Source organism: Cervus canadensis, chromosome 14 (assembly GCF_019320065.1).
Source record: "Cervus canadensis isolate Bull #8, Minnesota chromosome 14, ASM1932006v1, whole genome shotgun sequence".
Taxonomy (NCBI): Eukaryota; Metazoa; Chordata; class Mammalia; order Artiodactyla; family Cervidae; genus Cervus; species Cervus canadensis.
In genome coordinates, this window is record NC_057399.1 from 27,840,751 (window position 1) to 27,867,940 (window position 27,190).

General features: G+C 41.6%; 1 protein-coding gene across 1 annotated transcript in view; it reads right to left on the reverse strand.

The window, feature by feature from the left end:
• PGM5 (phosphoglucomutase 5) overlaps positions 1-27,190 on the reverse strand; it is a 187,551-nt gene that overhangs the window by 25,632 nt on the left and 134,729 nt on the right. The window contains exons 8-10 of the mRNA XM_043486905.1: positions 24,813-24,948; positions 21,151-21,334; positions 6,544-6,678 (exon numbers count right to left, since the gene is read on the reverse strand). Of these exons, the coding sequence (XP_043342840.1) occupies positions 6,544-6,678; positions 21,151-21,334; positions 24,813-24,948 (455 nt within the window). The remainder of the gene's footprint in view (positions 1-6,543; positions 6,679-21,150; positions 21,335-24,812; positions 24,949-27,190) is intronic.

Sequence of the window (27,190 nt, forward strand, 5' to 3'; positions counted from 1 at the left end):
TGTTTTTTAAAGCAGTTCTCCTGGTTGCTGTGCTGAGGCGAGGGTGTGGGCAGGAGTGGACAGAGTGGAAGGCAGGAGGTCTGTGAGGAGAGCACTGTAGGTGTCTAAAGGAGAGCAGCCTGGCCCAGGGTGGCAACAGTGGGGACAGAAGACAGTCTCAGACTCTGGCCGTATTCTGAAGGTCGAGTTGCTAGGACTTGCTCTTGGATGTGCAGTAGGAAAGGCAGAAAAAAAAGTAGTCAAGGATGAATCCTAGATTTCTAACCAAACCTACTAGAAGGATGAAAATGCCATTCACTGAGATGAAGAAACTGAAAGAAGCAGGGTTTGGGGAGGGGAAGGGGGAGGTGCTGGCAGAACTTCAGTTTTGTACACATCAAGTTGAGATGTCTAGAAAACATTCATGTGGAGTTCAGTGGGCAACTGGGAAGTCTAGAGGACAGTGAAGGGCACTAAAAACAGATGCTGCCCCTTCTGCCATTTTAAAAATCCCAAAGTCAATCAACTATACTTTTAAAAAAAAAGTTGAATTCTGAAAATGGAGGAAAACTTGAGTAAAAATTAAGTTCCTCCATAAGATTTTTTTCAAGGTCTTGTTTTTAGGGCTTCATGGTTCATCTAACTCTTTGCTGATCAAAGTGTAGCCCCTGGGCCAGCAGCACAACATGACTAGGGGCTTGTTAGAAATGTAGACTCTCTGGTCTTCCCCAAACCTGAGTCAGGATAAGAGATCCCCAGGTGATTTTTAAACACATTAAAATACATGTATACCAAAGTATATGTATGTTAATATATACTTATATGTATATAAGTATCTTGGGCTTCCCAGGTGGCTCAGTGGTAAAAAAGCAACCATGAACTTCCAGATGTTCAAGCTGGTTTTAGAAAAGGCAGAGAAACCAGAGATCAAATTGCCAACATCCACTGGATCATTGAAAAAGCAAGACAGTTCCAGAAAAACATCTATTTCTGCTTTATTGACTATGCCAAAGCCTTTGACTGTGTGGATCACAATAAACTGTGGAAAATTTTGAAGGAGGTAGGAATACCAGATCACCTGACCTGCCTCTTGAGAAACTTGTATGCAGGTCAGGAAGCAACAGTTAGATCTGGACGTGGAACAACAGACTGGTTCCAAACAGGAAAAGGAGTATGTCAAGGCTGTATATTGTCACCCTGTTTATTTAACTTATATGCAGAGTACATCATGAGAAATGCTGGGCTGGAAGAAGCACAAGCTGGAATCAAGATTGCCGGGAGAAATATCAGTAACCTCAGACATGCAGATGTCACCACTCTTATGGAAGAAAGTGAAGAAGAACTAAAGAGCTTCTTGATGAAAGTGGAAGAGGAGAGTGAAAAAATTGGCTTAAAGCTCAACATTCAGAAAACTAAGATCATGGCATCCATCCCATCACTTCATGGCAAATAGATGGGGAAACAGTTGGCTGACTTTATTTTTCTGGGCTCCAAACTCACTGCAGATGGTGATTGCAGCCATGAAATTAAAAGATGCTTACTCCTTGGAAGGAAAGTTATGACCAACATAGACAGCATATTAAAAAGCAGAAACATTACTTTGCCAACAAAGGTCCGTCTAGTCAAGGCTATGGTTTTTCCAGTAGTCATGTGTGGTGTGAGGGTTGGACTATAAAGAAAGCTGAGCACCGAAGAATTGATGGTTTTGAACTGTGGTGTTGGAGAAGACTCTTGAGAGTCCCTTGGACTGCAAGGAGATCCAGCCAGTCCATCCTAAAGGAGATCAGTCCTGGGTGTTCACTGGAAGGACTGATGTTGAAGCTGAAACTCCAATACTTTGGCCATCTCATGCGAAGAACTGACTCGTTTGAAAAGACCCTGATGCTGGAAAGACTGAGGGCAGGAGGAGAAGGGGATGGCAGAGGATGAGATGGTTGGATGGCATCACTGACTCACTGGACATGGCTTTGGGTAGACTCTAGCAGTTGGTGACGGACAGGGACGCCTGGCGTGCTGAGGTTCATGGGGTCACAAAGAGTCGGACACGACTGAGCGACTGAACTGAACTGAACTGAATGCAGGAGATGCAAGAGATGTGGGTTTGATCCCTGGGTTGGGAAGATCCCCTGTAGTAGGAAATGGCAACCCACTCCAGTATCTTTCCTGGAGAATTTCACGGACAGAGAATTTCACGGGCAGGCTATGGTTTATCGGGTTGTAAAGAGTTTGACACGACTGAGTGCATGTGCATGCACATGTGCACATACACACACACACAATTATATTAATGTATACTTGTATATATATATACAAGTATATATAAAGTATTTAATATGATCATCTAATTAGAATCACCTATTAATAGGAAGCTTTTTTAAAACTAGAGGCCTACACAGAATAATTAAAGTCAGTCTCTGGGAGTAGGCCCAGTCATGGTATCTTCGCCAAGGCCCCCAAGTAGTTCTGACGTGCAATCTGGGTTAGAATCACTGATCTAACTCTTCCTGGCCTGCTCTCTTTGTACTATTGGGCTTAAACTGCTGATTCTTTTAAGAACCTGTCTGCAAAGAGACCTGCAGATCTAAGACGGCATGAAGGTGCATAGCTAGAGGAACCATCTGTTTTGATGTGTTGGGGATGGTCTCAACATAGTGATTACCAGTGCCCCCATTTCACTCTCAGAAGTACTGTAGTTTAGAAGATAAATTATATGTTCCTTCCAACATAATACAAAAGGGCTCTGGGCATTATATTTCTAGATTATAAAGTCATAATAAGAACAGGTAGAAGAAAACATCAGATGAATTCAATGCAGAAACTTCTGGTGCTTAGATATTAGCTTTTAAAATATTCTATGTACAGCTTATCAGAAATACATACATATACTCCCTCAATTCATAAGGATGGTTAGAGAAAATCTGTCTCCTTCCAGTGACTAGGTGGGGTGGGGCATGGTTATATTCTGCAATTAAAGTACCAAAGCCAGCTGCTGATTAGTAGGGAACTGATTATCAGCCTGTGATTACCCCAGGCTTTAGCAAAACTTCTCCTTCCTTTTCCTTTTGGATCTTTTATTGTTCATTAGTTACTCCACCCTCAGGTTCAAAGGGACAAGGAAAGAAGTTTAAAAAAAAAGCTTAATATAGTGGCCCTGATAATAAACTTGATGGGAAAGAAAATGGAAACAATTGGACTGTTTCTGGTTACCTGTGAATTTAAATTATTTTGGCTCATCCCTTTTTCCAAATTATTCCCAGCTGGTGTGAGGGCTCACTGAAGCCCTACTGATTGCCAGTAAAATTAAAGTAATCTTGTATTTTTAAAACTATGTAATCTTCCAGAAATAGGACTTGGAAGCTTTCCCTCCTAATTTACCAAGGACACAGGGTAAGGGCAAGGCAAGTACCTTCTCATCTCATCAGAGCCCTCCCCACTTCCTTCTCCCCTCACTATCAATCCAAAGGTGTATGTAAATAGAATTTTTTAATCTGGTGTCGATAAGAGATTATTTTACACAACTTAAGACAAATGGTATAATTACTGTTAGACAAAAGGACCCACATGGAAAATCTACAAACAGGAGTAGAGACTTATGTGCATAAAGATTGTATCACAAGTTTTCCTAGTTGCATCACCAGGATAGTTATGAATACTTCCACAAGGCAACCACAGCATAAATGTTTAAAACATGTTCTGTTCACATGTGTTTAAAATGTCTGGAAAAGAAACTATCCATATGCAAAGTAAAAGAGCCAGACGCTCATAAGCTAGTTAAAGGGAACTCCTTGCATGTGCCCTAGTCGTGTTCAACTCTTTGCAGCCCCATGGACTGGAGCCTGCCAGGCTCCTCTGTCCATGGAATTTTCCAAGCAAGAATACTGGAGTAGGTTGCCATTTCTTACTCCAGGGGATCTTCCCGACCCAGGGGTCCAACCTGTGTCTTTTGCGTCTCCTGCGTTGGCAGGTGGAGTTTTTTTTTTGTTTTTCCACCACCGTGCCGCCTGTGAAGAACTCTTGTTGAATAACAACAATAAGGGAATCTTCTTATTAAATAACTTAAATGGAGATAGTATTAAATTAGGGTGGGTAAAACATCAAAATAAATACCTGTTGAATTAGAATAAGAGTATCAATAGAACCTCTGTAGGTTAGAGAGGTACTTTTATAGGCTTCTGAGTGCAAGGAGGGGGCAGGTGGGGGCATCTGTTCTCTGCTTTCCAGGCTCTAAGTCAGAACAAGCTAGAAGGATGGAAGAGGTCTCTGTGACTGAGAAAGCATCACAAGCTGGTGTTGTCTGGCCAACCCTGGACCAGTAATAATCTTAGCAGCTGGAGCAGAAGGTCTTATCTTTGATCTCTGTTAACAGTTAACTGCAGGCTTTTCCTTCCAGAGTTCTTGGAAAGCAGAGGCAAGTGGTCCTGGAAAGCAATGCTGCTTCCTCGAAGGGGGCCCCCAGTGGTTAAACTTAGATGCCGAGGGACAGGTCAGCAGTAATTGAGCCAGGTGGGCCTGCAGAGAAATGGTGTTTCCTTTTCTTTAGGGGATTAGATGTCTTTTAAAATCTACTCTACATTTTATCTTGACTGAACTGTATCATGTAATATGCCTGAAGTTGATGAGTCAATGAAGTCTGGTGTTTGAATACGGAAATCTATTTTTAAGCTAAAATGTTTAGCTAGATTGTAAGTTAAACATTCTGAGGCCCATCTAGCAAGGACTGAGAAAACCCTCACTTATGATTAGAAAGGGAAATAACAGCAGTCATCAGAAGAAGAGCCATATCAATGAAGGGATTTCTGAGTCATTCAAAATGGCAAACTTTTTAAACCAATGGGATGGATAATAATATAGCCATGCCAACTGTAACCAGCATTACTTATATATATATATTTTTTACCCACAGACTGATGTAGATACTTACCACAGTCCTCTAGCAGCAGGCCTGTGATGGCTTTCAGCTTCAAAGGAAGCCTAAAAAAAACTAACACCACTTGGCTTTGTGGGACTACCTCAGAGAGACACTCATATGTGCATAGGATTTTTTTACACATGTCTAATGGCCTAGACATCATACTTCTGCTCTTGGTGCAGAGGTAAATAAAAATAAGCAAACATCATAACCACTTACCCCATGCAAATAGGGAAAAGAATGTTGAGAAAAAATAGCCTTGAGTCAGAGTGAGTCAGAGTTGGTGACGCCAGGAATATCATTCCTCACCCGGTACATAGCTCTGGACTTTCAGGCCCTCGCTTTAATCTCACTTCCCAACATGAGATGTAGAAGAGTTTTATATGGAATTTTTATATGGCCTCCAATTCTTGCATGATTAGGTACTATTTCGCATGAAAAGTACTCACTAACAAATTATGTTGGCAGACTGTGGCACATCCCTGCATGAAAAGTCTGGGATCCTGAGAAGGAAAGGCCAGAGTCTCAATGCTGGCCCTGTGCTCTGCCCTTTCAAACTCTCAATGATCCTAACAATAGCTCTTGGTCTCCTGCTTTAGGTAATTTTACTACAGACAGATCTACTGGTTACAGGGTCAGGTGTAAGAATCTATGGTATCATTTTTACCAAATTCTTTGAGATTCTCCAAAGAAAGAGGCAATTTTTTTTTTTTTTTTTTTAGTTAAAAACCACTAAATTACTAACAAGTAAAGATAACCCTTCCTGGTATTTTACTCCTTCCAGGGCACAAATTTGGCAAATTATAACTGAAAGTTCTGGGCAACACTAAACTGAGAAGCAATGAGTTTTTCTTTGTTCCTCTCCTTCTGCACAAAAGAAGTGCCGCAGAGGGAACCAGTGTTTTCATTGCAAGGAAACATCTCATCAAAGATTCTGCCTCAAAACCCAGGTTAAACTAGAGATCAAGGCGGGGCGGGGGGCAGTACCCAACATTAGAGAGGGGGTTTTCTGGTATTACTTAATGTTGCCTGGAGCTTTAACAAATTTGGGAGTGGGATACGGCTGTGCTGCTGCTCTTCTAAGTGAGTTTTTAATTTGCCCTTTTTGGGCAACTTGAGAGGGCTCTGCTAAACTCAAGCCAGCCCAGCTTTGTCAGTGTCCTCCCTGGGCCCTCTTCTCATGCCAGGCCAGGCAGCGACCTCAGGAGGTCCAGGGCAGCACCTGTACTGGCACCTCAAGGTCACCATCCACCTCGGAGCTTTCCAAACACTTGGGAACTGGTCATTTAAATGAGTATAGTCAAGGCTCTGAGGAGTTGGATCAGCTTGACTAACTCAAAATTTCCTCAACTTATCTATACAAGGTGCCTCTCTTGAGGTCACTACAGTCCAAAAACTACAGGACAGTCGGGAAGCAAGTAGTTTGGGAAATGCTGGTCTAAACCCATAGATGCTCGAGAGCAATTTTTCTGTTTCAAACACTGCAATGAAAGAGTTAAATTTACTTAGAGTCATTCTAAGTGTGCCTTTGGCTGGAGCTATCCATATGCCTTTCTAGAAAGTAAAATCTCCCCCACTGAAGGCCCACTGGAGCTCCTGAAATTGTCCATGAGTGTAAGATACACTGTGCTGAGAGCATAGCTCTGTTGTGTTACCTGGGGCTCCTGGTCATGGCCGCTGGGATCCCTCTCGTAGCTTTCTGCATACAGTCTGATGGTGGCCCGCACGCCACTGGAGGAACTGAGGCGGAAGATGAGCCGAGATGCATCAGAGAAAATGATCCTCAGGCCCTAAGAGCAAGAACATCAAAGATGGATCAGTGAACAAATAAACATACATGTAAAAATGATCAATACTGGCTTTGGAGATTAGCATATCTCTATGCTCCAAAGATGCTCAGCAGCATGACAACTTATAACTGGCTCTCTATACTCACTCCAGCAGGACAGTGACGTAAATCCAGATGCTCCCTGAGGTTATCTATCATCTCTATTCTGTTTCTGTTGCTTTCTGGTGAATGTTGGGGAGGGTGGGATTAGGAACAACACTATGGACAGATGCTCAAGCTCCCTTGGTCTGGCAATGTGGAAATCAGAAAGGCGTGGAGGTAACAAGGATGGGGTGATATTTAATGAGTGTCACTGGAGCCAAAGTTTGCCTCTTTGGAACCTGCTGGATGCAATCAGGTAGGCAATTTATCTGTTACAGTGAGACAAATTATCCACATCAAAGCTACCCCCACGTGATGTCAGACTTGGCTTTAACTTCACCTCCTCTCTGTTTCTGCCCACGTTCCCACACTTCTCTGGGAGCCATGAAGTCCTACAATGAAACACTCAGGGCTGGAGCTTTTGCCGGGTTTTGAGGGTTTCTGTGTGCAGCCTCATCCTCTTGGTTCTCTTTTTCATTCTTGCTCATAAGACCTGACCATCAGTGTGTGGTGGGGGCAGAGCTGCAGCAGTATCTCACATACTGCCCACTATTTGACTTTGGCTCAGAACAGCATCCATTCTCTATGCATCTCTTATTAGTGGCAGCAACATTTTTAAAAATATGACTGAGATCACATTGTGACTTCTGTTGAAGGAAATTTGTTTTATTAAGACAATTGATAAAGTTATTGTTATAAATACACATATTGACTGGGGCCAGAGGAAAGATAGGCAGGAACAAAATAATATGTCTGGTTGCTTGTTGATTCTGAAAAAGTAGAAGTCTCAGGCAAATTGATAGCAGACATTTTCCCTAAGAAATTTACTTGGAAACTTCTCTGGCCTCAAATCCTGCTTGTCAAGAATAAGCCATTATTAAAAATATTCATACACGCCACATGAACCTGATTGCTAATCTCTTACCCCTACCCTGATCTGGTGATATCGCTGGGAAACACTGTGATTCCATTTGAGCAGTTTTCTGCTTTTTAAGTTTTGTAAGCATATTTTGTTCCAGTTGCAAAATAAAAAGCTTCGTCTCTTTCTGAGTGGTTCAATGTCTGCCACAATATGTGTAATAACAAGGAGCCATGTCCCTTCCTGGCATGTGCCTTCAATTGCTCTGTGGCACAAGTTTTGCAAACAGGATAGTTTTGCCCAGGAGTCATTCATGGGCATGCATTTTACAGTGACCCTCGTATATCTGGTACAGGGCTAAGCCCTGGGTATATGACGATAAAGACAGTATGTGCTCTCTATGAGCCTAAAATATTCTATCACAATGAGCAAAACTATTTTCTTAACCACCTTGTGTTGCTGGATAAGTGAATAGTTAGGAAATTCCAAATGGAGCAAACAAACCAATTTCTCTGCTATCCAGAAAGTATGATATACCAAATTCTATATAGACTGACAATGAAACCCCAAAGGTTGGTTCCACCATTGAATTCACAGCCATGTTTTTAAAAACTTCAAAGTTGAAGCCCTAAAGCTCCTTTTGTTGCAGATGCTAAATCAGCCGAAGCCAGCTCTTCTGATGACCTCCTGGACTTAACCCTTTAAGGTAGCTCCACTACACAATTAACCTCCCAATTTAGTTTATGGTCATTGCTGTTGTTGTTCAGTTGCTGTCTTGTCCAACTCTTTGTGAGCCTCTGGACTATAACATGCCAGGCTTCCCTGTCCTTTGCTCTCTTCTGGAATTGCTCAAATTCATGTCCACTGAGTTGGCAATGCCATCAAATCATCTCATACTTTGCTGGCCCCTTCTCCTTTTGTCTTCCATCTTTCCCAGCATCAGAGGGTATTTAAGAATTCAGGCCATGATAAACCATCAACATGGTTTATTATCTGCTCATAGCTAAGTCCTTTTTTATTATCTGCTCATAGCTAAGTCCTTTTTTACAGTGAAATGATGTTTCTTCTGTTGTTGTTTGGTTGGTTTTTTCCCCTGCGTGTAGCCATATACTTGGCTATACTCATGGAAGTTTGGTTAGAATGTACATTGGGTAGCTTGAAATAGATTTTGCACTTGAAAAGATGTTAAAGGAGTGAATAGCACACATCAAGCTGCTGGAAACAACTCAATGTCAGTGTCATCTCTCTTTCCTAAGGAGATCTTAATAGAGAATCCACGTTGGTTTGTTAGACCTCCCAGTGAGGAACATAACAATCCTCTTTCTCCGTGTGGAAGCAAAAAAACATGTAGAACGAGTCCAGCTCTGTGTCGCAACAACCTGATAGTCCCATGACTGCTGAGCGTCACTTGGATGGATGAATAGTTGTACTGGATTATTTTGGGGTCTGCACATTGCTCCAGTGAACTTTATGAATTTGCAGCCTCAGCGTAAGCCATGTTCTCTCCAACATGTATCATTACCCGCTATCAACTAAATAATGAGGCCAGAAATCACCACTGACCAAGACTGGCCAAGTTTCAAAATGTTCCATAATTCCAACAAAAAATGCCAGTAATATACTTTGCTTTTTATTTATTTATTTATTTTTTAGGTTAAACTCAGGCTTAGTGATATAGTTTGCCAGCCAAATTTGACCTGCCACTTGTTCTTATAAATCAAGTTATTACTGAAACACAGCCATGCCTGTTCATTTCTGTGTTGTCTATGACTGATCTGTCTTACAACTGCAGAGCTGAACTGTTAAGACAGACTGTCTGGCTCATGAGAGGCAAAATATTTACTATCTGGCTCTCTACAGAAAATGTTTGCTGACCCCTCATATAACCATTCCATTATCCACAACATGGAATACTTACCTTTCAACTCTACCCTAGAAAATTGAAAATATAACCATATGTCTATGGAAATTCCAGTAGAAAGAAATTATGAGGACAGTTATAAGGCTGTCCTCCAGGTACCCCAACTTCTAGTCACTGTTCATCTGGACATATATTTGACCTCAATCAACTTACTTCTGATCACCTACTTGTGACAGAAATGGATTTATTAAATTACATTTTATTTTATGTCCTCACTTTTATTGCAGGGTCTGCAAGGCACAGTTATAAAATCTACTTTTTGTAGTCACTATAGGAGACTGTATGAAGCTCCACATAAGACATCTCCTCAAGAGCCAAGTGTTAGGAAAGCCTTTCTTCCCCTGAGGAACTAGGGTTTTTTTTGTCTTTCTGACAAGAAGAACCTTATAACTAACCATGGTTCCCTTTTCAATATGGCTGCCAGGATACTTTATGCCAAATTTGAGGTTAAGCCCAAGTGGATCCTTATGATTTGCATAATTATGAATTTTTCTTCCTCTGTTCTTGACTCTCTACTCTTATTTATATTTTCCCTAGTCTTGATTTCTGTTTCTTATTTATATTCTAACAATTTCATTATGTGTGTGTTTGCTGCCACAAATCCTCTCGAAGAAATAAGGCCTAGAGCAAGTGAATAAAATAAGTTCCCTTTAAAGTCTTAACCCTAAAGTGTTGGAATCACTGAATTATATCTTGGTCCTTTTTTAGCTGATAAGCTCTGGGAGGGCAAACCCTTATGTTCCTTGCTCACCATTTATTGATACAGCCTAGAACAAGCCCGGTACACAGTAGGCCCTCCATTGACACTTGTTGAGTGATTGTTATTACATGTCCCACAACTGGTATGAATGCTACCAGAAGGCCTCCTTCCACATTTTACAAGGCCAAATGGAAACACACTCATATTCTCCACTGGTGAACTGGGGCTAATGTATTCACTCTGAAGGTTAATTGTGAAGGATACTGTGTCTGCTCATTCTTCATTTTCAGAGCAAAGGTCAGTTTCAGTTAAAAAAAAATGGAGTTGAACCATGATAAGTTCTTTTCCCCAGTTGGGTGATCTTGTAAAAATTATTAGCTAGCCCATTAACTGCAAAACTTAATACATACTGAAATCAGCCAGGAGTCTTAAAAAATAGTGGTACCTGGCTTTCACATAGACATGGTGATTGAGTTTGTATGGGGTGTGACTTGGGCATTGGTTCTGTAAAAGCCCTCCACGCGATTCTAATGTGTAGCCATATGTGGACACCAGACTAGTAGTCTTTTTTTCTCTGGGTCACCTACTTCATGTATCAAGTGACTGACTATCCTACATGTCAGTCTTAAGGCTTAAGGAAGATGCCTTTACGAACTGAGGTATCTGGCATACACTACCAGCAAACTGGGGTCTTAGGAGGCCATAACACAGGGGCCTAATGAAACATCATGTTGCTGCTGAGTCCTGAAAGCCTCCTCCTAGTGCCTTGTCAGCAGCAGAACCACCGGAAGCATCTCCTCTTGAGCATCCGACACTAACTGTTTTTAGCACGATTGCCTAAGGAACTCCTGAAGCAGTACTGAAGGGATCCATGATACCACTGTAACCGCAGCAGCTATAGCAGCTGAAATTTCCATGACCCAACAGCCACACTCAAAGGGGGAACGATGCCCTCCTGAATTAGAAGACAATGTTAACTAGTGGGATGAGGCACTGCACTTCCAGCCTAGGGTTTTTCCCCCCTTGGAGTGACAATAGCTGCATGCCTCAGTGACCAGGGTAGGTTTTCCCACCTTATCTTTGTCCCAATGAAAAAGAATTGTTAAAGAGCCGCTCCACCCAGAAATCCTTCAATCTGCTTCCAGCTATCTCTATAGTATTTCTTTTCCTCCCCATATCTGCCCTTTTTTGGTTTGCTGTTGGTGGAGAGTCAGTGTGGAAGTGATACAGGAATAAAAACAACAAGGAGAGAATGGGACTAGAATTCTGGCTAGCTTTATCAGCCGGTGGTCTTGAGTAAGTCACTTAGGCTCTCCAACTTTTAGTTTCCTAAAAAGTGGATGAAAATAATACAGCCTGGCTTACTGCGCTGTTGTATCAGATCAGAAAATGTATGTGAGAAGTGCTTTAAAAATTACAAATCACTATATAAGAGAATTCTTTTTCTTAGGTTAAAGCTTTTTGTGAAAATGGCGCTGTGCTCTAATTTGTCCAACTTTCCAGATTTTGCAAAAGATTGCTGTATAATGTCTAAATGGCAATGGTCTGTGGTATAATGCTACATGTGTGTATATGTGTGTTAGTCACTCAGTCATGTCTGACTCTTTTGCGACCCCATGGATTGCAGCCCTCCAGGCTCCTCTGTCCATGGGATTCACCAGACAAGAATACTGGAGTGAGTTGCTATTGCCTTCTCCAGGGGATCTTCCCAACCCAGGGATCAAACCTGAGTCTCCTAGCAATGCTACATACGTATTTTTAAATTGGGCAGTTAAAATTAATTTTATTTTTAAAACTTTGCCATGTCCTCTGAAATCACTACTAAACATACAGATATGTTACCATTTATCTTCTTCATGCTTCCCACTAAATGGCTTTTTGGCAAAAAAAAATATATATACTCTTTCCTGATTGGCCAATTTTAGAATTTTAAGGTCCTGAGGAAGACCTTAGGATAATCCAGGCCACTTTCTCCTTTTACTAAAAAAAAGGAAAGTTAGAAAACTTGCTCAAGGTCACACAACCAGTAAATGGAGGAGCCAGGGTTTCAGCCTACCTTTTTTCTTCTGGCTCCAGGCTTGTAATCTCAGTTGACCATATGAAACCACTGATAGCCATTCATTGCTTTCATGTGAAATATTTGAACAATATCTCCTGTGACTTTGTATGGTTCCCCCAAACTGGCACAGAGCTTTATGCACATTACAGTAGGTATCTGATAAATGTTTGATACGTGATTTTTTTTTTTAATCCCTTGTGTAAATCAATGCAGGGAAATCTGCAAGTTGCTAAGTACAAGCAGAGCTGCCAGATGTGGGTTTGGAGACTCTATGACATGTTGCAGCCAGGCGGGGAAGGAGGAACTGTACATTACCAACAGTTCTTTGGCAGCATCTGCTCTAGTCAAACACTGACTTGGGATGAATTCCAAGCAAACACGGCGTACGGCCCTGAAATCTGGTACAGTGTTGCCTATACCGCCTGTTGGCCACCCCAGGCATGTGAACCTGGAGACAGGACAGGCTTGGAAGAGAGAAACTCTGCGAGATTGACTCACATGTTACTTCCCACAGGAAATCCCAGTGATTTATCTGGAAAGCTTCAAGGTGAAAATATCACTGTGCAACATCTGAACCATATTTTGTAGAAGAAAGCATGCAGCTTAGAAAGCAGAAGATTTGGATTGGACAGATATTTCTTGCCATGAAAAAAATTACCTAGAATTACCCCATTTTTCTTTGTTTAAGTCAGAGTTAGCTGCGAGCATGAGTTCAATGGTGGCTGAGCTGGGCAGCTGCTAGTCCATACCATGCCCTTATATAAATTACAGGCAGTGCCCCCTCTGGGTGGACAAATTACACAGAAGCATCTTTCCTCTTCGCTGGTCTGGACTTTAGCTTCTCCTCCCAAATTAGGCCCCTGCCTTTGTGCAGTGCACTGACTACATAGCTGTACCCAGCTGCCCTACCCTTGAGAGCAAACCTCATCTAGACTTTTAAATAAACAACCAGCACTCTTGGAAACCAACAATTGCAAATGCTTATCTAGAAAAAATCAAGGTCAAATGGCTTCTTAAGTGCACTTTTAAAACACCTCTCCAGCAAAACTCACGTTAGTGATGAGAAGCCTACTTGGAGACTGAAGACTTACAAGCTAGTCCTCATCCAGATTTCAACTATCAAGTTTAGAACAATGGACCTAGGTCATACACATTCCATTTCCCTGTGTCTTTAGCCAAGATGGCTGCTGATATCTGTTCACTCAACACCAGGCCTGGTTCTGGGATATTTTGGATTCAGACATTCTTTACCCAGACAACAGGGGTAGCTTCCTCCTTCAGTTCCTGTGATAGGCTGCAGCTTTTCCCTTTAATAGTTAATTTTCCTGGGGATGGCTGCCCTCCTGACTATACATACACATTAGTACTTCAGTAGGAATTTACTGGGATGCCATTCCAGAATGCTTAGATTCTTATCACACATCTTAGCAGGTTTCTATCAATGCTACCAACAGTTTAGAAGATAATCCTAAAGCAATCAATTATGTCAGGAAAAGGTAATTCATTACAACAAAACCCAAACAAATCAGAAGGAGGGGAGTCAGAACTTCCCAACTAACCAAAAATAGTCTCTCTCTTTCAGAATCAGCCAACAGGTCATTACAAAGCACTGAATACATGTTTGGTGATTGGAAGGCAAACAGGCAAAATCACAGGAAAAGTACCTATCAGGAAAAACAGTTTTTAATCCATAATCTTCAATGTATCTACCAAGAGGCCCAATTATTTTTACTTCCCACAACTACAGTGCTGTAGAATGAGCACTGGAGTTGGAATCATAATCACGGCCATTGTAACATCCCATTGGGAATGTGACAGCACATAGGAAACCCAGCTCTTTCTCGGGAAAGCTAAACAACAGTGTAAGTACAGTTAATGGAAGAAAAACATGTACAGCAGCTTGATAAGACAGTTTCACCTGAGCCAGCCCCCATCCACTCTTCAGGGCACAGTTTAAATATCACCTTCCCATGGAGAGCTTTCCAGAGCCCCAGTCTAGGTTCATTCCTTCTGCTGTGCTGTGCTTAGTTGATCAGTCGTGTCTGACTCTTTGTGACTCCACGACTAGCCTGCCAGACTCCTCTGTTCATGGGGATTCTCCAGGCAAGAATACTGGAGTGCCCTCCTCCAGGGGCTCTTCCCAACCCTGGGATCGAACCCAGGTCTCCCACACTTCAGGCGGATTCTTTCCTGTCTGAGCTACCAGGGCAGCCCTCCTTCTGCTATGCACTTCCAAATAAGTGATTTCTCTGTAATGCTCTTTAATAAACCCTGTAGTCATTACAAGTTTAATGGCAGTCTGTCTTTCCTGCTAGCAAGTCCTGTGTGCTGCTATATCCTCAATGCCCAGCAAGCTGACTTGCTTTTTTATTAATTAATTAAGTAATTAAAATAATTAATTAAGCTTTAATTAACTAATGACTAATTTGAAAATTAGTCATTCAATGGAGTCGGACATGAATGACTCAAACTTCTACTACCTTCACCATGTTGTATTAAGGTAGGAAAGGAATGTATTTATTAAGAGGAATTTTTTAAACAACCACAACTTGCAACAGCAAAAGGATTTTTTTTTAATTTAATTTAATTTTTGGCTGTGCCATGTAGCATGTGAGATCTTAGTTCCATGATGAGGGATCAAATCTGCAACCCCTGCATTAGAAATGCAGAGTCTTAACCACTGGACCACCAGGGAAGTCCAGAAAAAGGGCTTGTTAACCCAGACTTGATCACAGTATATATGTAATGATAATACTTTACTCCCTAAACATGTGTGTTCCTTGACACAGGAGGACCATTAATGGGTTTTAACATTCAGATTTAACTAAATCTATAGGTGGGATAATAAGTCTGACTGAAGTGATATCTTCAATTCTACTTCTAGGTGTGCAAACCACACTCCAGCAAATGGCATGTTATAGGACAAGGGCTGTTAATATGACAGTCTCTTAGTTGGTTCATTGATTGGAACATAATAAAAGTTTAAGCTTGAAGTTAAAGGCTGACCAGTTAACTCTGAATAGAGAGCCCCTCCAGAGCCCCAGATTTTTCAGCTGACACTGTTCAGTTGCCTTCATGTGAGGCTGCCAGAAACGAGGCCTTAGTAAACCTCTATATCTGTTGACCAGGAGTTGGCAATACCATGGTACATATTAAAGCACCACATGTCAGACAAAAATATGATTTCAAGATTGCCAATTTACTATCTTTATTATTTCTAAACACCGAAATTAAAAAGTATAGACATCTCCCTGCATATTAAAATAACAACATTAAAAGCAAATTAACTTCAGAATCAGTCTTCAAAGTGTACTTTTTCTCTGAACTAATTTCAAATGGCTCTTTTTTCCAGGTTGAGGACGACATCAAAATGTTTCCACACAGCTTGCATAACTTGAAGAGGTATTAATAAGTTCAGAGTTAGTCTGACATAATCAAATTGGATTTGGTTTTCCACATCAGCTAACTGGTATGCATTTATTTACATCAGTTTTTTTTTTTTTAAATATCAGCTGAACTTATACTTGCAAATTACTTCAGCACTCATAGAATTTAATGATTTTTGATCTTGGTAAATAGAAATACGGGAGCTGGATGAGTCATAAAGAGAGACTCAGTTGGTTAAATTTTGCTCCTAAAGTATCAAGGTTTCTCATTTCAAAGCTAATTTTCAAATTACAGGTCATAGTTCTGGATTGATGCCCACTATGGTGGCAATATGCCTTCACTCAATGCTGGTACCATTTGTCAAGTTGTCTTTCTTTCACAGAACTGGAATTGGAGCACTCCTTCTCCCAGAGCCAGGAGAGTCTCATAGTTGGGGCTATAAGGAGGAGATAAGGAAGGATAACGGTGAAAGAAAATCTGGGTATCCATAATGCTCCCCAGGATAGTGACTGTTGAGGGAAGAGAGAATATGCCAAACACCAGGGAAAATCTTGGTATTTGCACAATGAATTCATCCTTGAGAAACGACTGGGCCACCCTTTATGCAAATATTAATCAACAACTATACCCCTATTCTTAGAGTAGCTAGCTATTGCCTATTTTTTCCACTTGCACTTGAAGAAAGCATCATCATTCATTCATGTTACTAGATTTTACCAACCAGAAAATAACCAGTGACATATCCTCTTGGGACCACGAAGGATGAGCTTCTATCATTGAACCATACCTCATTCAATTACTATTTCTAAATCAGAGTCTCTCTTGGGTCCTGTTTAGTGGAAGGAACACATCAACTTTTCTCTTGGTGCCCACAGTCACAAAAACATCAGACACTTGGAGGCAGCCATAATAAATTCCATGAGCTCTGACAGGCCACAGTAAGGTCAGTGAAGTCCCTGGGAATTCATGTGAGGGGTTTCCTTCTTGCTCCTTTTTTTTTTTTTTTTCTCAATTTGGTTGTGCCAGGATCTTTTAGTTGTAGCACATGGGATCTAGTTCCCTGACTGGGAACTGAACTCAGGCCCCCTGCACTGGAAATGCAGAGTCTTAGTCACAGGATCAGGGAAGTCCCTCCTTCTTGCTCCCTGACTGACCTCCACAAGATCTCACAGGCAGGACAGACTTTGCTGAACTTTTTCAGAGCAGTGGAGTGGATGGGGGTCAGGGGGTGGGGGAGTGGCTTATCACCAGAACAGGATTTTAATTTCATTTTCAATGGAGAAACATTTCTTCTTTATCTCTAGAGATACATGTGAAACAACTTTATTTTCCCACGGTCTGTTCCCTGACTCTGACCTCAACACAGAGCTGCCTTAAAAATCCTTTTTCTTTTTGAAGTGAAGTGTGTGTGTGACAGAGGACAGAAGATGTTGGGGGAAGCAGAGAAATGTGAGTTTGAATCAATTCACAGATAACGCAGAAACTGAGGGGCTTTCCCATGTCTTCACGTGACACCCTGCAAAGCTGCATGTTGTTGAATTCTTTCCCCTGCTTTTCTTATCACAAACAGAGAAGTCTGGCAAGCTACATAGGGTCACAAAGAGTCGAACACAACTGAAGCAACTTAGCAGGCATGCATAGTTCATTAAATGCCAAAATCTTGCTTTCCCAAGGATGCTCTTTTATTTATTTATCTTTTGCTGACTTAAATAATTTATTTTTATTTTTTTAAGGATGCTCTTTTAATATAACTTATTTTAGTTAATCATTTATTAATGTGTATTATATACTAGGACTTCATATGTATTATCTGATTGAATTCTCCCAATGACTGTATGAGGCAGCCACAATTACTATTCTTATTTCCACAGACAAGTGAGAAAGGCACAGGGAAGTTGAGTAACTTGCCTAAGATCACCCAGCCAGCACATGGCATCAGCTGCACAAGTCTATGTACTGCAAACCACTGAATGGTACACTTTAAATGGGTGAACTGCATGTTATGTGAGTTATTTATCTCAGTGAAGCTGTTATAAATTTATATTAAAAAACTGCACCACTAGGGTTAGGAGATGTAAGATATACAGAATGGATAATAACAAGGTCCTACTGTATAGCACAAAGACCTATATTCAGTATCCTATGATAAATCATAATGGAAAAGAATATTTTAAAAAAGAATGTACATGTGTGTATAAATGAATCAATTTTCTGTATAGCAGAAATTAATACAACATTGTAAATCAACTATACTTCAGTAAAAAAAGCAGCACCATGAGAAAAACCAATATTATGCATTTGGTAGGCTCTCAAGAAACATCTCAAGAAATATGGTTTTTCTAGTAGTCATGTATGGATGTGAGAGTCGGACTATAAAGAGAGCTGAGAGCCGAAGAATTGATGCTTTTGAACTGTGGTGTTGAAGAAGACTCTTGAGAGTCCCTTGGACTGCAAAGAGATCAAACCAGTCCATCCTAAAAGAAATCAGTCCTGAATATTCATTGGAAGGACTGAAGCTGAAGCTGAAACTCCAATACTTTGGCCACCTGATGCAAAGAACTGCCTCATCTGAAAAGACCTTGATGCTGGGAACGATTGAAGGCGGGAGAAGAAGGGGATGACAGAGGATGAGATGGTTGGATGGCAAAACTGACTTAATGGACATGAGTTTGAGTAAACTCTGGGAGTTGGTGATGGACAGGGAGACCTGGTGTGCTGCAGTCCCTGGGGTTACAAAGAGTCGGACATGACTGAGTGACTGAACTGACAAAAGGTATCTATTGAATAAATGCACCAAAGCATTTTATTTTATAGCTATTTTAAAATAATACAGGTTTATTTAAATTCAAATATGTCTTTTAGGAATGGATAGTGTATTTAGCAACCATGCCTCAATTTCCCCAGCCTCAATTGTCCCCAGAAGTGAATGCTGATAATCCTGACATCCCAGGAATTCTCAGACAAAGGCCCCAGGAGTGAAAGGTTAGCATTGGCCCCACCTGTGGAGGAATTTCCCCTGTGTGCCAACAGGACCATGTGTCGTGAAAGAACCATCTATGATTTTCTGACAATAGGTATGAACTTGAGTGTTAACTGATCTCCCAAAACCCCCAATGAATCCAACCCAGACCTGCAGGAAGCTCCAGTGTGACTCTGAGACACCAGCTGATGAAGGCATCACTTGGGTCCTAGAATCTGGGAAGATGAACAACCACCCTTCCTTCATTACTAGAGAAACTCCCAAGAGCAGCTTTTGATAGTATTTATGGTCACCTTGGAGCTCAGGTGAAAGTGAAGTCACTCAGTCGTGTCCAACTCTTTGCAACCCCATGGACTGTAGCCCACCAGGCTCCTCCATCCATGAAATTTTCCAGGCAAGAGTACTGGAGTGGGTTGCCATTTCCTTCTCCAGGGGATCTTCCTGACCCAGGGATTGAACCCAGGTCTCCTGCATTGCAGGCAGACGCTTTACCGTCTGAGCAACCAGGGAAGCCCTGATGAAAGAATGTGGAAAAAAATCAATAAATTCTAGAGTGAAAATGGAAACCAATATTCAGGGTTGAAGGGGAGAGGCATGGAGTAATAAATCAAAGGCCACACTTGAGATCCAGTTGAGGAATTAGCCTGATATGAAAGATTAAAGAGGAGTCAAAAAAAAAAAAAAGCACCCAAATGCTGAGGGCACTGAAGAAGAAACAAAACAGAGTGTTAGTAGATTTAACAGCAAAACAAATGAGGTCAAGCTTTGCATAAGGAGATAGAGTTCAGAACCTACCAACGACTAGACAATCCCTTCAAGGAATGGTTTGCAAGCCTGCCTCATAGGGGAAGAAAAAACTTACCAGGGGTACTTTAGAAAGCGTGTATTTTACGACTCTTGAGTTCTATAGCGACAACAACAAAATGAGTGTTAGATTAGGGAAATTTGTTCTGAGGACTCTGTATGAAACAGAAGTGAGAATATGGTACAAAACTGGAACGGACTTTTATCTGAGGCATGGAGGTTCAAAGGCATGCTGAGCTCCTGGCTACACATCTCTAGGACTCACTGGTATTATTTTGAAGAGAATTCAATCCGGTCTACAAGAAAGCATTCTTGTGCAAAACAAATCACAACCATGAAAGATGCATGGTGCACTCCCTCTATGAAGGTTAGGAGTTTTTGTATATGTTATTTCATTCTATTTCTAAAACAACTCTGTGACACAGATGTTTTACAGATGAGAAAGAAACCAGAGACCAAAGAAATCTAACAACTCTCCCAACTAGTAAGTGGCGGGAGCAGGATTCAATTCTAGGTCTTCAAACTTCTTTACCACTAGTTTTTCCACTATCCTACACCTTTCTAAAGTAAGACTGTGATGAGTCTGTCCAGCTATGGAAGGCCTTCTAGAATAAAAGACTGACATTTTGACAGAGGTGAAAGATCACTGTAAAACTAAAGCAGACTAGACCGAGAATACAACCAGAATAACAGCAGGGCACTGGGCTTTGGAACATCAGCAAGTCAGAGGACCCGAGGACAAGGGCTAAGTATAAAACACTAGTCAAAATAAAAACAGCAATATCTACCATTATATCTAGTCCCCTCAAACTACAGCATCTGATTTATTTTGTTGTCTGTACTTGATGAAGCATGCATAAGAAGGTTAAGAAATGGAGAATTTTAGAATGGAACTTTTCTTAACATTACCCAGAATGTCTTATTCAGACTATAAGTGATAAAATATGCTCCCAGAGTGACCAACATTGCCAAAATTGAGAAGAAAAATAATTGTAATCGCTTTCCATGTCTCTTACACAATTCACAGAGATGAGATCACAGAAGAAATTGTGGTCAATTTTGCCACTTATCTTTCATGATACTTCTCAACCACAGATCTTCTTTTTGGGTTTATGGGGCAAATTTTCTAATTTTTTCTTCCCCTATCAGGAGTAACAAACCCATCTGGCCAAGCTCCCTTCACTCCTCAAAGAAATAAGGTAATAAAAGGTGAAACATCCCTGCACCCAGCAGTCCCAAGGAAAATGATTCTGCTGTTCTTGGAAACTTTTCTGAATCCGTCACCCATCATGGCTGCTACATAGAGAGACTCAGGCTGCACATATTTCAGGGAGAAATGCTGGGTCTAAATCTATTCATGGTGTTGAGGCCTATCAGTTACCAGGTGGAAAGAAGACTGGACAGACAGCCAGGGCCCTGTGTTCTAATCCACCCACTGCCATTAAGTAGGTAGGTAATCTTCACCAAGGGCTTTCCTCTCCGCTGGCTACAGGGCTCTTGTTTATAAAATGAAGGGCTCACAGTAGACTATCCCTGAAGACCTCTCCAGTTGTAGGACATTTTGCATTTCCCCCAGCCCCCCATCATTTGATAACCTGTTCTGGCAATGTCCTAGCAAGTACCTGTTTCTTGGTCACGGTGCCATCCACAGGGTCCACGTATTCAAAGCTGTCTGTCTTCGCCACAGTGTACACATGGCTCCCCACAGCAAACTGCTGGCCGATGAAGGACTTATCTGTGACCAAGGCCTCCAGGTCCCTCATGATGTAATAGGTCGTCTTGGGCTCTAATCCCTCATAGTCAAACCTGGTGAGGGGGGACAGGACACAGGCTAAAGACAAATCTAATCAGAGAAACAGCAACCCGGTGGGCCTCTCGAGGTTGTCTAATCACTGGTTTTGTTTCCGTGGAAGAACAGCACAGAAAAGAACCCACAGCTGGTCAACCTCTTCCCCCGGTCCCTCACTCATTCCCCACACAGCAGCAGCAGCATCCTGTAAACATTAAATCATGGCCATCCTTTCCTTTGAATTCCTCCAAAAGTGCCCATCATCTTGAGATTAAGATTTAAAACACTGACCACAGTCTATCAAGTACTGTGGGATGTGACATGCCCACCTCCTTGAGTTGGCTGCGTCTCACTCTGGCCCTTGTTCACTATGCTCCAGCCACACAGGCCTCCTCTCCAGTCCTCAAAGATGCTCCACCCTCTGGGCCTTTGCTCTTGCTGTTTCCTCTCCCTGGTACAGTCTTCTCCAGGCTATTCCAATAGCTGATGCATTTCCTTCCTTCAGTTTTCAGATTTACTGTCACCTCCAGAAACACTTTCTCTGACAAGACATCTAAGGCACCTCCCCTCTATCTCTCCCTGTCGCTCATCATCCTTTACATCTTCTTTTGGTAGTTATCCCAATATGTATTTGCTTTATTTATATATTAATTTACTTATTTCTTGTCTTTGCCTATGAGAGCTGTAAGCTCCAGGAAGGAAGAGATCTATTCTGTTTTGTTCTCTGTTGCTTCTGATAAGTAGTGGTTTTTGTAAGCACTGGAATGAATATGGGAGGAGGTGAAGGCAGAAAGGGAAGAAAGAGAGGAACCAAGGCAGGGAAGAGAGATGGGGAAGGGAACTCAATGTACCATAAAATTCTCTTGGAAACTTGGAAGAAGTATTACAATTGTTCCATTAAAAAAAAAAAAAAAAAGGTCCTCCTAGCCAAGAACATCACATATAACAATGGGGCTGGGAGGTGATTAGAGGGGGGAAAAAAGACTAAAAATAACACCTATCTCATTTGTTGTTGCTGGGTTTAAATAGGATAATACATACCAGGTAGTTGGCACAATGCCAGACACTGGTGCTTAAAGCTCTTACTTTTATTCTTAGTCACTGTCATAAAGAAACTATAGGGTCTTTCCCAGTGTCAGATGGGTTTGACCAAGTCCTGATGGCACACCCAGGGAGGTCTGTTTAAGAAGGAAACCCTAGGAGGGGCAGCTGTGCTCAAGTGGTGGGATCTCAAATTTGGGCTCTCTTTAACACAGAAAAGATGAGAGTGAGCTAAAGAGGGAAGATCTGAATAGTTGACAGTTTTTCTCCACCCAAGATCTTTTGAGACTTCAGTAAACATCAGGTTACTGACCAACATGTCTAACAATGGGTCCCCTGCACCTACATCCCTTTCTTCTATTCTCTCCCTCCTACAGAAGATGTGTCCTCCCAGCCTCAGAAACAAAACAACAGGGAACTCTCTCAGAACATTCTTTCTCAGCATGTGTTCTAAGCCTAGATTCTCTTTATCAGTAGATTGTCGGGAAGGTAAAGACCCAACAAGCAGAAAAGGGTATGAGGATGGGATAAGAGGGTCTAGTAGGAGATAGAGAGGCTCTGAAAGAGTCTTAGAAGTTGAGAAAATACTCGAATGTGACAGGTCATGTCCAGCCATGGTTGAGATCATCAGACCAGCTGCCCCAACACTCATCTTCACACATGAGTAAGTTCTACCACAACTTCCCCTCACTCCTCCAAACAAGCCCCTCTGACCACCACCACTACCAACACACGTTCAAGGAAAGAAATTTTAAAATGCAGAATTCTTTCTAGGGTCCACTCATACTGGAAAAATCATCTGGGTTCTCAGATACAACTTCAGGCTCAGTATCAGTTAAACCAAATTTGATTGTCTCCTGCCCACCAAGAAAACAAGCTATAAATAGTTCTCCTTCACAAGCATTGCAACCTACCTTTCCCAGAGGCTGGAGGAAATGTTTGCTTTCATTTTACCTCCTCCCTCCTCCCTTTTTCTTTATCTCTGTGATCTCTTTGGACAGAAACCTGAATCATAATTGAATGCCCTACAAGAATTTATATCTCCACTGCATTATATTCTCTAATATGGTATTTGTTATGAAAAAAGTAACTATCGTGTAAGCTCTTGGCCACAAAAAAATGAACTGTATTATAAACACACTTATCATAACACCATGTCTTCAAAATGCTGGCAGAAAGCTAGATGATCATTCCACAAATTATGAGGAACACATCCCTGACTCAAAGTGCTTTCACTAAACCAGAGGTTGGCAATCAAAATATATTTTATCAGGTTGGATTTTATGGCACAGCTTCAGACAATAAAAGGGTTTTCTGTGCCAACTGGCCCCTCTGGTATGCCAAAAAAGACCACAAGAATCAGGATTTGGGGCAGCTGTTAGAAATACTAGAGAATAAAACAAGTTCCTACCTGCCTTTACAGTTCTTATTTTATAATACAATGAATAATTCGAGATGATTTGCAGGCTGCCACATCCTTAGCCTTCTTAACTAGATAGGAACCAAGAATGTGAGACTGTCTCCATTTCTCAGAGCACTGCAGCCTCTTTGATTTTAATGAGTAATATCGCAAGCCTCCTTATTCTCTGATGTTTATCTAAGTAAATGACCTCTTAAGAGAAGAAACAATCACCTTATAAGGGAAGTCTAAAGCTTTCTTTCTGTCCCTTAAGCTCTTGAAATGCAACCAAACATCCAAGTAGTTAACTATTCATAAGCAAAGCAAATGAGGCAGTGTCTGTTTTTAATACACTGAGAGCTGCTGAGACTACCCAAAGATTATCTGCCCTAATTCCACACCCTCACAGTTAACATCTTTTAAGACCACTGCTCCTCCTAAACCATGGTTTGGCACTATTTATAAACAAATAGCATCTCTAGATATACATATCTAGCTGGCAGCCGCAAGCCAGAAGACTGTCCCCCTTGCTTACTTCAACAACAGGAAGGTAGTTGAGACTCCCAACCCACTAGTAGTCACTATGTGGACCATTAGTGGGGAGGTAAGACAAAGAAAGGTAGGGGAAAGATTACAAAAATCACCCCAACCTGTGGCAGCTTCTGTCTCTTCCCCCATTTCCTTGATAAGTATAGGTGGAAAACCAACAAGAAAAACCCCTGGTCTGACTGTTCAACTTTAATGGCCACCAGAGGGCCTTTCAAGGCTCTGCAGTTCAAATTTCATCTCAGGATGGCTGCCCACTGTATAGGCACTGATGAAAAGATTACAGACAGGTGTCACCAGAGGTAGGGAAAGTTGTATCCTCTAATTTGGAACTACCTTGATACCATCCCCAACCTCCTCTCAGGGGTTATCTGCCTCTAGCCTCTGTATTCCTCAGATCTTCCTGAAAGATGCTTCCTTCAGAAGATTCTAGCCCATTAAAAAAAAAAAAAAAAAAACTTTTCTAAGGAATTTCCTAAGGTCCATATGGAGACCCTTGGCCTTCTCACCTGCAATAGTAGTGGCGGCCAAATTTGGCCCAGTGATCTCGGACAATTTCCTCCACACTCTGCTTCCGGGCAGCAATAATGGAGAGCCAGACCAAGACAGCCCAGAGGCCATCTTTCTCCCGGAGGTGATCAGAGCCTATGGGAGAAAGAAATATTATTCTGAAGATTTGCTCATGGGGGAAAAGTTAAAGCTAAATGAACTATTATGACAATTAGAACTTGAGTGTTATACTGAAATGATAGCATATATATTGATATTTGTCTACTGTGTTAAATATAATCCCATAATATACTTGTATTTCCAAAAATATGCAAGTGAAATTCAAATAACATAAATAATATCATAAAAGAAAATCCTGGAAATTGTTGAAAGGATCAGAGAGCCAAGCTGATGTCACATTTGACTAGTGGTATTGTTCATTCAGCAAATATTTGGTGATCATTACACTACCATGAATAAGACAGCTCTTTCTTCATAAAGCTGGAGTTCAAGTAGGCAGGGACAAGCAACAGAAAAGTAGACAAAAGAACAAGATGAATCAAACAAGCACAAGGATGGTGAAAAAAATTAAACTGGGTGATGCTGCCACAGAGCATGACATCAGCAAAGGCTGCTTTATTAGAGCAGCACGGCTTTCCTAGAGCAGGTTGAATGGCACCCTATGCTCCCCCCGCCAAAGATACACCACCGCTCCCCCTGTCCCACCACAAACCTGTGAAGGAAAGCTTGTTTGGGAAAACAGTCCCACCACAAACCTGTGAAGGAAAGCTTGTTTGGGAAAACATCCTTGTAAGGATGCTGAGATGGGATCAGCCTGGATTATCCAGGTAGGCCCTAAATGCAATGACAAGTGTTCTTAGAAGAAAAGACAGGGAAGAAATACAAAGTAGCAGTTTATATGAAGACTGAGGCAGAGAGCGGAGTGGAGTTCACTTCAGTTCAGTTCAGTCGCTCCGTCATGTCCAATTCTGCAATCCCATGGACTGCAGCACGCCAGGCCTCCCTGTCCATCATCAACTCCCGGAGTTTACTCAAATTCGTGTCCATTGAGTCGGTGATGCCACCCAACCATCTCATCCTCTGTCATCCCCTTCTCCTCCCGCCTTTAATCTTTCCCAGCATCAGGGTGTTTTCCAAGGAATCAGTTCTTCACATCAGGTGGCTAAAGTATTGGAGTTTCAGCTTTAGCATCCGTCCTTCCAATGAATATTCAGGACTGATTTCCTTTAGGATGGACTGGTTGGATCTCCTTGCAGTCCAAGGGACTCTCAAAAGTCTTCTCCAACACCACAGTTCAAAAGCATCGATTCTTTGACACTCAGCTTTCTTTATAGTCCAACTCTCTCATCCATACATGACTGCTGGAAAAACCACAGCCTTCACTAGATGGACCTTTGTTGTCCAAGTAACATCTCTGCTTTTTAATATGCTGTCTAGGTTGGTCATAGTTTTTCTTCCAAGGAGCAAGTGTCTTTTAATTTCATGGCTGCAGTCACCATCTGCAGTGATTTTGGAGCCCCCCAAAATAAAGTCTCTCACTGTTTCCACTGCTCCCCCATCTATTTACCATAAAGTGATGCGACCGGATGCCATGATCTTAGTTTTCTTAATGTTAAGTTTTAAGTTTTACCACCTTTTTCACTGAGAGTGGAGTTATGCTGCTACAAACCAAGGAATGGATGGGGCCACTAGAAACTCTTAAGATTTCCCCTTCAGGGCTTCAGAGGAAGCATGGCTCTGCCAAAGCCCTGATTTGAGAATCTTGGCCTCCACAATGATAAGAAAATAAATTCCTGTTGTTCTAAGCCACCCAGTTTTGGGTAAATTTTTGTGCCTTAGGAAACAAATACAGGGAGTCAGGGTTAGCCCCACAGGGGTGATGACATCTGATCTGATACCTGAGAAGAGTCAGCCCTGCAGAGATCTTGGGACAAAGTCTTCCAAGCTGAGGGACAGCAGTAAAGTTCTGAGGCAGGAAGGAACTGGGAAGCTTATTCCTACAGCTATTTACAAAGAGAGGTAGCTTGTATTGAGGCATTCACACAATGAAGCAAGCAAGCTAAACAGGTAGCTTCTTGCGCAAAAAGAACCCAGAGGAATGTGCTGCAGGCTCATTTAAGTATCTGTCTATTGGCCAATTGTAAGCTCTTCCTGAAGCGAATAAAGTCCTAAACACAAAGGAATGCGTTGCAGTGTAAGAAAGATGGTTCAATGGGAAAGGCATGAGGAGGGTTTTGGAATCAGGGTTTAAAATCAAACTCTGCTACTTCTCAGATGTGTGAGAAGTTACTGCAAGTTGTTAACCTGAGTCTCGGCTTCTCATTTATAAAATGGGGACACCATGACCCATCTTGAGGGGTTGTCATATAAATTTAAT